The following is a 14,283-nucleotide window of genomic DNA, read 5'->3' as shown; positions in this document are numbered from 1 at the left end:
ACCCTGTCTCTGCTCTCTAGCCCCTCTGACCTTCAAGCAAGCTGGGCTGGTTCCTAGTTTAGGCTTTTTGACTTGCTTTTCCCTGTCAGCAATCCTTTTATTAGAGATTGTCCTGTGGTTTGCTCTTTCTTATTCAAGTCAGAGCTCAAGTGTACCCCTCTGTGAGAGTGGGCACTTCATACATTATGCACTCTTGTGCAGTTTGTCTGCTTACACCAAAGGCCCCACACTCAATTCCTTTCTTGGAGACAGCTTGCCTCGGACTGGGGCGGCAGCTGCCCAGGCAAAGAGTTGCCTCTTAGCTTTGCACGAAGCAAGTCCTCTTGGCCCAAAAATTGCCTCCGTGAACTCTACACACCCAGAGAGGACGTGTTTTCCTAATTCTCACAAAGCTCCGTATGCAGGGTGTCCCCCCAAAAATGTATACACACTTTAACAGCTGGCAGCTCAATTTTGAAAATGAAATACATTTTTAATAAATACTGCCTTTATAATTATTCGAAGTGTGTACATACACTTTGGGGACACCCTGCATTTAGTCCAATCCTGCTTTGTGAAAGCCCTGCTCTTCCCTATCCCGAGCATGATCTTCCTTCCCCGCCTCCTCTGCCTCACCACTCTGCTTTCACGTTCCTACCTGTACAAGGTCTAAAATGGTCTGTCTTGCTCATCACCTGTCTCCTCCATCTCGAATGTAAGCTCTGTAACAGCGTATTTCTCTATCTTCTCTGTGCTCCTTCAGTGGTTTTATTTGTACTGTTATGTCCATAACACTTACCATAACTAGGCTGGATCAGACACTGTTGTTCTTAGTTTTCCTTGAAACAGCTGAGACTTAGTAATAATTTCCTGTTTACTGTCTGTCCCCTCCACTATACTGAGTGCAAGGAATGCAAAGTGCATGTGTAGAATTTAGCAACACACAAAGGGGAGAGATGAAGATGCTTATGATTACAGTGAAAACCTCCTTGATACACCCACCTAATACAAATGCCTGAACTTCCTCAGATGTTTCCTTATAGGTAAGATTATCTTTTCATATGGAAATCTGCAAACCTGGGATAGATGGGATAAGATAGGGAGGAGTGGTTGATACCTCAAATCCCTCCCTCCATTTTGTACTTGGTCCAAATATACAAAGCAAGAGAAAAAGACTCTCGGTAAGGAAACTTAAAACTCAAGGTGTCCTTACTGTAACACAATCACATGTCTCAGCCTAATATATAAAGCCATATTTTCATTTAATTTTGGTATTTATTAGATTTTAAATATTAAAAATATTATTCCATATGTTATAAAAATAGTCATTCTGTTCCAATGCATAAAAGTAATGCAATATCATTTTCTCACTAAATTCATATCTTCCCATTTTACCTTTAATCATAGATTTCCAAATGCCTTCTATGAAACTGAAAGAAAAAATTGAAATAAGAATTTGTAGTGATTTCACACTTTGTATATATTTTTTAATTTAAATGGATTTTAACTCTATGATCACTTACTAGAGTGACACCTTCTCCATCACAGGATCCATCGCCATTCATTGCTTCCAGTTCGAACACCTTTCAAAGAGTTTATAGTCTTCTGATATTCAGTACCTCTAAAAATGCAATGGTGACCTAAGGGATGAAATATCTAGCATTAGAGGAAAAAGTATCCTCAACATTTGTTTCAAGATTTAAGGGGTTGATTCAGTTATCTAGAAATGATTTTTAACCTGGGAATCTCCTTTACTGAAGAAACTAGACAAATTAAACTAGTATAGCATTGCATTTTACCTCATGCAATCTGAATTCAGCTCACAGCTTCCCACATGAATTGAGATCCTGAGTAATCCCATTCATTATTTCTAGCAAAATAAAGAAATATCAAGTAGTTTAGATCATTAGAAGGAATGCACACTGTAAACTATCCCCCGTGAAATTTGACTAAACCCAAAGCAATCAAATTCACTTCTATCAGAAAGAATTCAGAACAATAAAATATTGGCTACTTATAAACATGTCATTCAAGTTTATGGAAATAATCCAGCAAAAAAAATCATTCAAGGAACAAAAATAAAGCCAATTCACTATGCTTGAATGTCAGAGGGATTGTCAGGTAATAGCTTATAAAATGAAGGACACCTTTAGAGTCCCAATGTAAATGTCAACAACCTAAATATTTCCTTCAGAGAGTAACAATCCTCAGGAATTCCAAAGGAACACACTCCTAATAAAATTACAATCATCTTTCCTGTAAATGAGTTGTGCTATTTTGTCATTTTTAATTTTAACTGTTATGTCTTTGTTTTCTTCAGTTTATTTCAAGTCCTCTTGTGAGAATAGATGGGCTATAAACTGTAAATACATCATTGGGAAAAGAACTAATACTTTGAGTATTTATTATGTGTTGGCTATTTTATCACTTAATCCTCATAAAGGCCCTAAAAGATCCTCATTTCATAAATTGATGTTTGGAATCTTCAGGAAATTTTCAAGCTCACACAGATTACAAGTGATGGAGCCGAAATGTTCACTTATAGCCATTTGGTTCCAAGCATAAAGACTTTATACTAAATCTTGCTTTTATTATAAAATTATATCAATATAATGTTCTATTGATATAATTTATTACATATTATCGTATATTATATGTAATATATTCATTAATAGAGCAAAATGATTCCTAATTTCAATAGTATTTTCTGACATTACTTGAATGTAAATAAATACTTTTCTATAAGTCTGTACTTGTACTAAAGTCATTCATCTTGCTCAAGTATGGCATGCCCGATTTGTTTTGGTGCCTCCCAGCACAACAAGAACTTGTCCAGAGCTAATCATTCCCCTATAAGGGCTGCCTATCACTGCCATCTGCCTTTTTCTTTCTCTTTTTGTTGTGACCCCTCTTCCCCACCGCATCCACTGCCTCACGATAATACTGTCAGCCACACTGGAGAGCATAATATAGTCCATTACAATTGGAGAGAATTTCTGATAGAAACTGGATATTGTACTTTATGCCAAAAAACACCAGTTTGTTTGTTTTAATAATTCTACATATTTTGGCTTTTTTTATCACCAGATTCTCACTGTCTGGAATCCATTCCTCTCCCGCCCTCCCCCCCACCCCCCAACTCCTTTAACTGGCAAACTCCATTTAGACTGCCGTTACATGCACATTCCAATGAATCTCAGGAATCTGTCTACAATGTCTTCTCTGTATATATTATTTCCCATCGCCACACTGCATTATAATGATGTGTCTGTGAGTCTGTTTTGGCCAATATATTGGGAACTTCTTTAAGGCAGGTTTGGTGTTTAATGGTTCTTCGGTGCTGATGCATGATAAGTGCTAATTAAAAAGCAAAAATAATGATGTAGATCTCCTCCAGAAAAATCTAAGAATATTTTATAATACATATTATGAATACTTTTCCAGAGAAATAATTTTATATATTTTGAACTAATTCCTAAAGACTTATTGACTATAAAAGATTATGATTATATACTCACTGCTATTTATGGAAGCTTCTGATAGAGGCGAAAACAGCTTAGGTTGAACAAGAACCATTATATGAAAATATTTTTGAAAGCCTGAGTATTTAGAAACAATAGAATTATACTCATGGCCACTTGTATTTTAAGCTTTAGTCATGTAATTGACTCTTCCCCAAATCTAGACTCCCCCTAGGTTTTAACAATTACAAAAGACATTCTACCTTGGTAATATTTTTTCAAAAACAGCTCTCAAGCAAGATTTGGGAGCAAATCTTTCCAGGTGTATGTCCCTGTGACTTACAAAGAAGGTGGGAGCAGAGGGGAAGCCTCACTCCTCTGTCCTTTCCCTGGACAGTCACGGGATGATGCTTTGCTCGCCTTAGTCAGAAAGCAACTTTAAACACCTCAGATCCAGAGCGTATGGAAATCCAGCCCCACTTCTTAGGAGTTGAATGTCCTAAACCCCCATTTGCCTCAGTTTTCAAACTGTAAAATGAAAATTATACCCTAAGAATTTTGCGAAGATTGACATGTCACACTACTTGAGACTGTCCCAGGCACACAATAAGCACTGTAAATGTTAGCTGGGGAGGAAAAGGTGGAGCAAACTTTTTTTGGAGTGCTCAGCCTTACCTTTTCTTTGCTTGCTAACAAAAGAACTTCCTAGTTGCATTATGTTTCTATCAAATTTTTGTGCTGGTGAGGAAATCTATACTAATAAAAGGGTAATATGCTCATTAGACTGGGAGACCTTCTGGACATCCTTCTGGACAAAGCCATGGTGGTGGAGCTGAGGCAAAGGCGGTTAGGGGTGAACAGGTTGGCAGGGGAGGGCAGTTGGGGGCAAGCAAGCTGGCAGAGGGGGCAGTTGGGGGAGATCAGGCTGGTGGGAGGGGTAGTTAGGAGCAAGAAAACCAGCAGGGGGGGCAGTTGGGGGTGATCAGGCCAGCAGGGGGGCAGTTGGGAGCAAGCAGGCCAGCAGGGTGTGGGAGACAGTTGGGGGTGTGAAGGCCAGCGGGGGGAGCAGTTGGGGGAGAGCAGGTCAGCGGCAGGGGGGGAGTTGGGGGTGAGCAGGCTAGTGGGGGGGGCACTTGGGGGTGAGCAGGCCGGCAGGAGGGTGCAGTTGGGGGTGAGCAGGCCAGTAGAGGGGGGGCAGTTAGGGATGATCAGGCTGGCAGGCAGAATGGTTAGGGGTGATCAGGAAAGTAGGGAGGTGAGCGGTTAGGAGCCTGGGGTCCCGGATTACGAGGGGCATGTCCAAATGACGGTTTAGACCCGATCACACTAAACCAGCAGTTGGACATACCCCGAGGGGTCCCAGATTGGAGAGGGTGCAGGCCGGGCTGAGGGACATCCCCACCCCCCTGTGCACAAATTTCTTGCACTGGGACACTAGTAAACTTAATAATAATATAGATTAGTATTTTTTGAGGTATACAGCCTGCATGTTATGAAACAATATGTTTTGATTTTATACATGCTTGCACATGCTCAAGAATCTAACAATTTGCTCTAATAACTAGAAGAAACCCCTGTAATGAAAGGAGACTAACCTCTCCTTGGCTTGAGGGGCTAGGCCTGGAATTCTGCCCTTCTCATCACAACAGAGTGTGGTGTGTGCAACTCGGATTGCTCAGCTTGCTCATCTACAATTCACCAGAGCGAAGTAATTTTGATGAATTCTAAAAAAGGAAAACTTCCAGTAAGCAGGCAGGTCTGCTGACATTTGATAATATCTAGTTGTCAGTGAGATTTTAGAAGGTGCATAAGCCCACATCGACTCCCGGATGAAAACGTACCGCACAGCAGGAGTTCATAAAATGAAAATTAATGATAAAACATCTTGCAAGCATTTCATATGGAATCACATGTTAGTTAATGTTTACAGTTCATGGGCCGGGTGGTTTTGGTTAATTAAAGAAATCACTTGGGATAAGGAAGCATTCAGAAATGATTGTAGATTTTTATACAGTTCATAATAAGCCGAGAGACTTGAGGGACCATTTCAAGCCTCTACAAAACTGAATATATTTTTCCTTTGGCCCATTATTTACTTTATTTCAGGTCATTTATTTTGGCAGGAGAAAATGTACCTGTTCATCATCAAAAGGCCTATGAATTTTAAGCTTCTTTTATATCATTTGAAAAATTTTACTTAAATGAAAACATGGTGATTCTTCTCAGCTTCTGTGATTTTAAGTTTTATAATTTAAGTGCATATTGAAAATAAATTACTTTATTTGATTGCATGTAGGTTTTTCATTAATGAAGTCCAGTAAATATATTTAACATTGTGTATACTTTTATGAAAAGTAATATATTCAGAAATGGCTCTGAAGATAGCTGCATCTGTATCTGTATCTACTTAAAGATCTCAGCTAATAACAATTTGCCTATTGCATAATAATATGGATTTATATTTCCGTTTATGAATTATGCATGCTGGGGGAAGATCAGGCTATTTTAGTTGTGGATATTAAATCTGTTAATACTTTTTTTTCAATTCCCACTTCTGATTGTGTGCACAGGACAAAGCCCAGCCATACCACCTCTGCTACCAACAGAACAAGCTTCCAGAACCACTCCAGCTTCACCTGCTCCTGAAGGCAAGTATTTCGTTTTTCCAAACATCTTCTATATTGTAGATAAACTAGAATGTAGAGAAACAAAACAAAAAACAATACCAGCAACAACAAAATTCATCTTTTCTCAAGTAATTTTTCTTTTGTCTATATACTACATAGCTACAGTTTATTTTTCCTTAAATTACAGTTTACTCTTTTTTAGAAAACCAAAATTTTCCTCTTAAGATTCTATCCAGTAATCCCAACTTCTAGAAGGATAATCAGCTTTGTACCCTAAAAATCAACCAGAAAGTATAGGGACAAATGGATAGATATATGCCTTTCAATTTTTGCAGTTTTATCACAACTCCATTAATTCAGTAACTTACAACTCTGGTGCCAGAGTTTCTGGGTTTGAATATGAATTCTACCCCTTACTAGACATGCAAATTTGGAAAGTTACTTAAATTCACTGTTCATGAGATTTGTCATCCCTAAAATGGAACAACAATAACCCTAATCTAATAGAGTTATTATGAGAATGAAATTGTGTGCATGTTTGTGTATTTGTGTGTGTGTATGAGCTTTATAAAATTAGCAAACTACCACTAATAAATTATTCTTGGAAATGTGATGAAAATCAGAAAAATTAGAGGATGGGAATATTATATCAGAAACAAACATGCTAGAAATTTAATATAATTTATTTAAATCTTCATTTACTCATTTGACTATTCTTTAATAAGTTCCAATCAATGGGATAATGTTTGATATTGTCCAAAATACTAGGGATTCAGACATAAATAGAAAATAGTCCCTGTCCTACCAAGACTTAGTTTGCAAATATAAAATTAAAAGTAGTTAAAGAGGAGCCCAATATAAAACACAAGTAATTAAAGCCAAGTGCACCACTAACTTTTTGCAAGAGAAAAATGGAGGTCTCCCCCAGATCACCAAAGTGTCCTTTCCACCCTAGTTCTGTTACACACTGAAAGGGACCTGTGTACACACCTGGATGCTAACCTGCTTGTCCAAGTTCTGTCCACTCTGCCCAACAGATACCTTTTGGCTTTGATCATCCCTTGAGACTAGGATGATCAAACTTATAAGGATTCATTCAGGAAGAGGCCCATGAAGCCACTGGCATCAGAGTAGGGGCTTTTGAGGGGAAAATTCAGGGTCCCAGGATCTGGAGTATAAGAGAGAAGAGACTCCAGGTGGCTAAGGCCTGTTTTCCCCCCAGACTCTTAGACCCAGGGCAGGGACTAGCTGGAGGGGGCCCAGAGAGCCCTGTAAAGCACATAGACTCCAAGAGGGGCCTGGTTGTTGGGTTCTAAGAGGTGTGCTGATTCCCACAATGTGATAGGAACCAAAAAGTAAGTGAGTAAAAGGTACCGTGGAAGATTAGAGAAGGGAGGACATAGCTCTGTGAGGAAGAAGTGAGGAGGACCCCAGGAAAGGTTTCTCTGTAGAGATGACTGAGAAATTGAAGTCCCAAGAAGAGGTGTTCATCAGTAGGTAAGGAAGGAAAGAGCATTACCATTAAAAACACTGGTATAAATAAAGGCATGGAGATGAGTAAGAACAGAGTTTGGTCCAGAGAAGTATAAGTAATTCATCATGGAGAGAAAAAAGAAGTCATGGAGAGAGTTTGGGAGAGCTTCTAGAAAGATATGCAGGGGGCAGATCATGAACTACCTTGTATAAGCACGATTGGGATTTATTTTTATTATAAAACATAAATAGTAAAACAAATCCCAAATACACTCATTCTGCAGGTAAATTTACCAACATTTTTTATTCTGACTCTTTTCTTCCTTTTTATTCTTTCTTTTTTAAAATTCTGATTGCACTTTATTTTGCAAATCCTTGACAGCTATTTCACCCAGCTGAGGAATTTTTTTTCTTTTAAAATTTTGACACATTTACATGGTACCAAATGTAAAAGTTGCAAAAACAATGTAGGGTGAAAAGGTTTCTTCATGACCCTATTCATTAGCTACACAGTTCTCCTTACAGCCAACCAATGTTATTTCCTTCCAGAGACATTTTGTGCATATTCAAGAACATATATTGCCTCCTCAGCTAAGAGATTTTTGTCTTTAGACAATTGGAAATTTCTCATGGATGTAATAGACATGTTTGGTTTGAAAGATCAATTCCACTGTCATCTTACAAGGTAGTTTGGTGGTATAAGAATGACTGTAGGTTCCTGGGAGAAGAGTAGTCCAAATAAATTGTAAATCCTAAACTAAACAGTGGTGTAATGGATGGAGAAAATGAGATGGATGAGCAAGAGATCTGGAAAGAATATTGATGGATCTAGGTATCAGATTGGATACAGGTGCTGAGGTAGAAGAAGGAATTAGAATGACTCCAGGCTTTCTGAATTAGGTATACAGGTGGACAATAGTGCCATTAACTAAGATGGAAAGCCATTGAAATAAAATAGTACATTATGAGGAGCAGGAAGGTGATGGGTTCAGTCTGGGACATGAGTTCCCCATGGGGCATTGAAAAAAAATTACTTTTCGTTACACATTTACATTTCACACATTCAATAGCCAGGGAAGGATTTGAGTAGTTGGGCAGGTAAAGTTTTCCTAGGGTTATGTTGTGACGCCAGCCTGTTCTATGCATTTGTCTGGCCAGAGCCTGACCAAGTCTTGCCTAACTCATGGGTATGTTCTCTTCAACTCACATTTATTCAGAATATTATGTTTGCTATACCCATATGCATTTTACATTTGATATTCCAAAATGCTATGAAGTAAACATTATTATTAAAAATTAACAAATATAGCCATGGGATTTGTTTATTTATCTATGCTATATTAATAAATAACAGGAGTGAGATTCCAGCCCTATTCCCAGAGAACTTTCTATTATATTACTATGCAGACATTGAAGCTTGAGGATTAGATGTTCATGTCTTCTGAGATGTCAACAAGTTTTAGAAAATGGAGACAAAGTTTTGTGCTTTAGACTTCATGCGGTTTTGTGATAGAAACATTATGTTCTGATGCCAGTCAAGAGTACCCTAGTAAGGCTTCTCAAAATTTCATGTGCACATAAATACCTGGGGGTCTTGTGAAAATGCAGATTCTGGTTTGGTAGGTCTGGGGTGGGGACTGAGACTCTTCATATTTACCAACTCCCAAGCATTGCTGGTGCTGCTGGTCCTGGACCACATCTGAGTAGCAAACCCCTAGAGTATTTAAGAGAGAGGTGGAGAGCAACTTAATATTTCTAAAAATGCTTTTAACTTAATATTAGTTATTTGAATAACCTATGATTGGCCAGATATTTTTTAGACTTACTGGAATGCCTTATGTGAAAGAATTTCGACTGCTAGATGTCTGGGGAAAAAACAAAGATTTCAGGCCAAGTACCTAGGCATTCTAGAAAGGCTCACAAGATAGCAAGAGAAATACCATTGGGAGTGGTGGAAAGGTTACATTTTACTTGTAAATTATAGCAACCTATTAAACAGTATGTAAAATATTTTGATTTGGCCATCTACATGAATTGAATAAATTAGCATTTATAAATTTTAAATAAAAACCCCATACAATTTATAAATCAGTACTATATAAATTCCAATATGAAAAAAATAATTTGTTTGATCATTAAAGAGCATAATGTAATGTACAGTTCATGTAATGTTTCATTCCAAGACCCCAAATCAACAATGCTTCTTGAATATTTAGAAAACAGTCCAGATCTAGTCCAGGGTTTGAAACTTTTCTCTCCCATTTAACTTGGCTACAGGCACATTTTATTTGGTACCCACAGATCTTAAGCTTATTGTTTTTCCCGCTGTCTCCATCAGCTTCCACACCTCCTTCATCCATTCACTCATGTGGCTCCAGATTTTGTGTGTGTGACAATTATGTGAAGACAATTTTCTCTTGATATAATAATTTCTAAAAATGTCTGATCAACCTTGGTGTCCTAGTATGCATGGGCACCATAACAAAATACCACGGGCTGGGTGGCTTAATCAACAGAAATGTGTTTTCACAAAATTCTAGAGGATGGGAGTGCAAAGTCAGGGTGCCATCATGGTCGGGCTCTAGAGTGAACCTACTTCCTGGCTTGCAGATGACCTTCTTGCTGTGTTCTCACATGTTAGAGAGAGCTCTGCTGTCTCCTCTTCCTAAAGGACACCAATTCTATAGGATCAGGGCTCCACCCTTAGGATCTCATTTGATCTTAATCAGCTCCAAAAGGTTCTGTCTCTCACACAGTCACTTGGAGGTTAGGCCTTCAAGATACGAATTTGGAGGACAACACAATTTAGTCAATAGCACTTGATAAACTTTAAGCTTAATTAATATATAAGCAAAGCCACTGAAATGTTTGCCTCATACAATTAGAGTTGTTTAAATATTTTTTGAGTAATCAGTGATTGTGCCTTTTTTCTTTCTGACAGCATAATTTCTGAACTTGCATAAACTTCTGTACATGCTTACAATTGATAGAACTTAATTATTTAAAAAATATTCTTAACTGGAATCAAATATAACTCAGTTTATACTGAAGGTAATAAAACAAAAAACCTCTGAGTAAGCTTATCACTGGCTACTATTGTGTATCATTTATCTAGCTAGTAAGCAAATTATTTATTAAAAAATTTAAACAATCAGAGAGAGAGAGGAAAGAGAGAGAGAGTGCACAGAGTTATATTTTCCAGGCATCCCATATAATAAAATGGTAATATGCAAATTGACCCTAATGGCAAACAACCGAGAACGACCGGTCGCTATGACTAGCCCTGACCACCAGGGAAGATGCTCAATGCAGGAGCTTCCCCCTGGTGGTCGGTGCACTCCCAGAGGGGGAGGTCTGCTCAACCACAAGCCGGGCTGACGGCTACAAGCACAGCAGTGGTGGTGGGAGCCTCTTCCACCTCCTCAGCAGCACTAAGGATGTCTGACTGCAGCTTAGGCCCACTCCCTGTGGGCTCCTGGGCTGCCAGAGGGATGTCTGACTGCCAGCTTAGGCCTTATCCCTGGGGAGCAGGCTTAAGCTGGCAGGTGGACATCCCTTAAGGGGTCCCGGACTGCAAGAGAGTGCAGGCTGGGCTGAGGGACCCCCTGAGTGCATGAATTTTCCTGGACTGGGCCTCTAGTTTGGACTATAATAGCTTATGTGACTCAGGAAAATGTGACACAAAACTGACAAGTGACTATGTCACTGCCAAATGTTCACAGGACAAGAGATAGCCTATAAATAATAATGTCACCTTAAGTTTCATCGGATTCTAATTCTGTTGTTGTTTTGAGGTGGACATAAATCAAGGGACTCCAATTCTCCAATTTAAGGCAGATTTTGAAAGTCAGATTATTCAAGTGTTTGACTCCAGTTTATCTCCTAGCAGAGGTTCATAAAAAACAAAGCAGCACACATTTTGCCTATCAGTCTGTCACTTGGAAAGGGGGTGTGTCAGTTGTTAAGTGGGACACTGAGATCCTACTGTTATATTTAAAGAGTAATTTAATTTGATATTTTATCCTGGAACACAATACCATCTGTAAGTTAGCAACATAGCAATGCTACAGGATCACAAGGCTTTTGTTAGAATTCGCTTTTACTTCATAGAGAGGTAGAGTCTTTGCGCTGAGGATGCAGGCCCTGAGCATCTTTCCAAGGAGTCCGCGTTATCAGGCAATGCTGAGATCATAGGCTTTGTCAGGGCCTGCAGATGTTCTGCCTGCGACTCCATTAACATAATTGATTAGGAACTAGGACATATTTAGTATTAATCAAGCTGTTTTTAGTGAGGCTAATTATGCACAGTCTTGATGCACTATTTTTGTCTGGAACTTCCTTAGGACCAAGTTGCAAGAAAATGGCATTACACGAGAAGGAACTTCCATGTGGCACTAAAATATGCTATTTGGTTTGAGAAATACAGTTCTAACAGGTCAAAATGTAGAAGTGTAAAGGTATTTTGCATGTTAATGTTTTAAAAAGTAGCGCTTATATATTAAATTTGCTCACAGGAAATTGGAAACAATTTAGGATTTTATCAGTAGAAATCCAAAAATGTCACGGACCTTGTTATGGATGAAAACACTCTATGCATCTGTGAAGCCCTTAAAAGATCATTTTGTGCTTTCATGGAACTGAATAAAATACATCTCCAATAGCACTCACTTCATCTTGCGAAATATCAGGGCCCTTCTTACATCAGGACATTTATCCAACGCCTTGAAGTTGTGTTTCTCCCTTCCTTGGATTTCACTCCTCTCCCACATCACATGCTTTGCACATCATAATGAAGCGTTATTGCTTCAAATTGTTGGATATAAAGACAAACTGTGTATTAAATAAGTTGTTTTCTTTGACTTCTACTATAATATTTTAGAATACTTAGCCAGAGAAAGAATACTACCATCGCATTAAAAAGATCTTTATATAATGACTACATCACGCAATCATTTCAGTCATTTTTGTCTATTTGCATTTAATTATGGGCACAACTTAACTGGAACTGACTACAATATGGACCTTCAATATAATATTAATTCTCATGCTCTTTTAAAAAAAAGTATTGAATTTTGTGACAGAACTAATTCCCACGTCTATTGGGACCTCTTATTGGGGCTGAAAGGCTTACAGGTTCAAAAAGTCTATGTAGTTATTCATTCATTCCACAATTAGAGCAGATCTATGTGAGTTCCCCTCCCCCACAACATCAAATGGTACCTAATTATATTAATACTGGAGGCCCGGTGCACAAATTTGTGCACATTGAAAGAAAATTAATTAGAAGAAATATTTTAGAGGCTGGGGAGGGACCGTGGAAAGTTGGCTCCAGGGCATGCCTGGCCCATCTTGCCCAGTCCAGATCAGCTGGACCTCAGCAGCAAGCTAACCTACTGGTCAGATTGTCTGCCCCCTGGTGGTCAGTGTGCGTCATAGCGACTGGTCGAGTGGTTGACCAAACGGTCAACTGAATGGTCGGAAACTTAGCATATTAAACTTTTATATATATAGATTATGGATGGCTTTAACTCTTAGCATGAGAGTTGTTTTATCATCGAATGTTTTTCTGAACTGTATTTTTACTGCCCTCAAAATCCTCAGTGGTTGAGTGGGACAGCTTTGAGCAACATTTTCCATCTCTTTCCCAATCACACCAAAAAAAAAAAAAAAAAAAAAAAAAAAGCACTGGTTCATAAAATCTTTGCATAAGCATAATTACCAGATATGGTCCTATTATATATATTTAATCAACAATGCCACAAGATTTTTGTCTTTCCCCCACTCAAAAAAAAAAAAAAAAAAACCCTCTCCACCCCTAACATCATATTTGTATTGCCATTGATCTCTGAAGAATTGAAGACTGCCATTCACATTTAGTATAGATTGCCACAGCTTGTCTATTATGGCAAAGGTGTGAAAGAAAGAAATTAAGTAATTCCTTATTAAGTATATATTGTATACTTAAATTACATTTAATATTTCATTACAAATGTACTATTTGCCTGAATAAATCCAAATATAGTAAGGTAAATAAATACTGTATTTCCTATCATCTTGTATAAATGTATAACTGACATTAACTTAGTACTGCAATTGTAAATAATACTATAAATGCCATCACACAAGTGTAGGCAAAGAACTCTAGAGAAAAGACTAAGAACCCAGCTTAGAATCCCAGCAGTATATAACTGGTTGTATAATCCTGGAAAAATTAATTGAATCCTTGAGCCTCCATTTATTCACCTGTAAATTGTAGAGGACTGAACTTAAATGGTTCTTAAGTCTCAATCTGCTTTTACACCCAGAGATTTCAAGCTTATTTTTTCAGGGTGGTGGGTTGATTAAAAGCTACCTTAAGAGCAGAGTGAAGACTCCATGGCTTTGCATTGTGGATAAATAGCTTCCATAGATGTGTAGGGTATCGTCATGGCCAGAGATGTCAAACCTGGGGCAAATGAGCATGTTCCCTGTGGTAGATATTATTATGAAGCATTATTTACTGAAGTACAAAAGTGAGTTGCACAGATCATAAAGGCTGCAAAGTTAGAGACAGATGAAATATGACCAAGGCAAGGCTATGCAATAAAATCATAAGCCCTGCATGGGGCCATAAAGAGGATGTTGGTAAGATTTGTTCAGAGGATAAAGGAGCATTATAAGAAACTTATTATAAGATAATTTCTTACCATACCATGCATCTGAGGATAATGCTTTGCTGGAGCTAGTAATGCTTTATTTACAAT

General features: G+C 38.2%; 1 protein-coding gene and 1 long non-coding RNA gene across 5 annotated transcripts in view; one reads left to right on the top strand and one right to left on the bottom strand.

Moving 5' to 3' along the window:
• TRDN (triadin) overlaps positions 1-14,283 on the top strand; it is a 301,414-nt gene that overhangs the window by 113,984 nt on the left and 173,147 nt on the right. For all 3 annotated transcript variants that reach the window (XM_080663584.1, XM_080663583.1, XM_080663585.1), the window contains exon 10: positions 6,011-6,088. In XM_080663584.1, the coding sequence (XP_080519710.1) occupies positions 6,011-6,088 (78 nt within the window). The remainder of the gene's footprint in view (positions 1-6,010; positions 6,089-14,283) is intronic.
• LOC308245789 overlaps positions 1-14,283 on the bottom strand; it is a 32,014-nt gene that overhangs the window by 11,423 nt on the left and 6,308 nt on the right. The window contains exons 2-6 of one of the 2 annotated variants that reach the window (XR_013960332.1): positions 9,126-9,254; positions 6,077-6,132; positions 5,036-5,164; positions 1,779-1,849; positions 1,503-1,619 (exon numbers count right to left, since the gene is read on the bottom strand). This is a non-coding gene — a long non-coding RNA (uncharacterized lncRNA). The remainder of the gene's footprint in view (positions 1-1,502; positions 1,620-1,778; positions 1,850-5,035; positions 5,165-6,076; positions 6,133-9,125; positions 9,255-14,283) is intronic. The other variant, XR_013960333.1, reaches the window with a different exon arrangement.

The sequence above is a fragment of the Plecotus auritus genome (assembly GCF_963455305.1).
Source record: "Plecotus auritus genome assembly, chromosome: 4".
NCBI classification, from domain to species: domain Eukaryota; kingdom Metazoa; phylum Chordata; class Mammalia; order Chiroptera; family Vespertilionidae; genus Plecotus; species Plecotus auritus.
The sequence above is the reverse complement of the archived record's forward strand: the minus strand, read 5'-3'. Positions and strand labels throughout refer to the sequence as shown.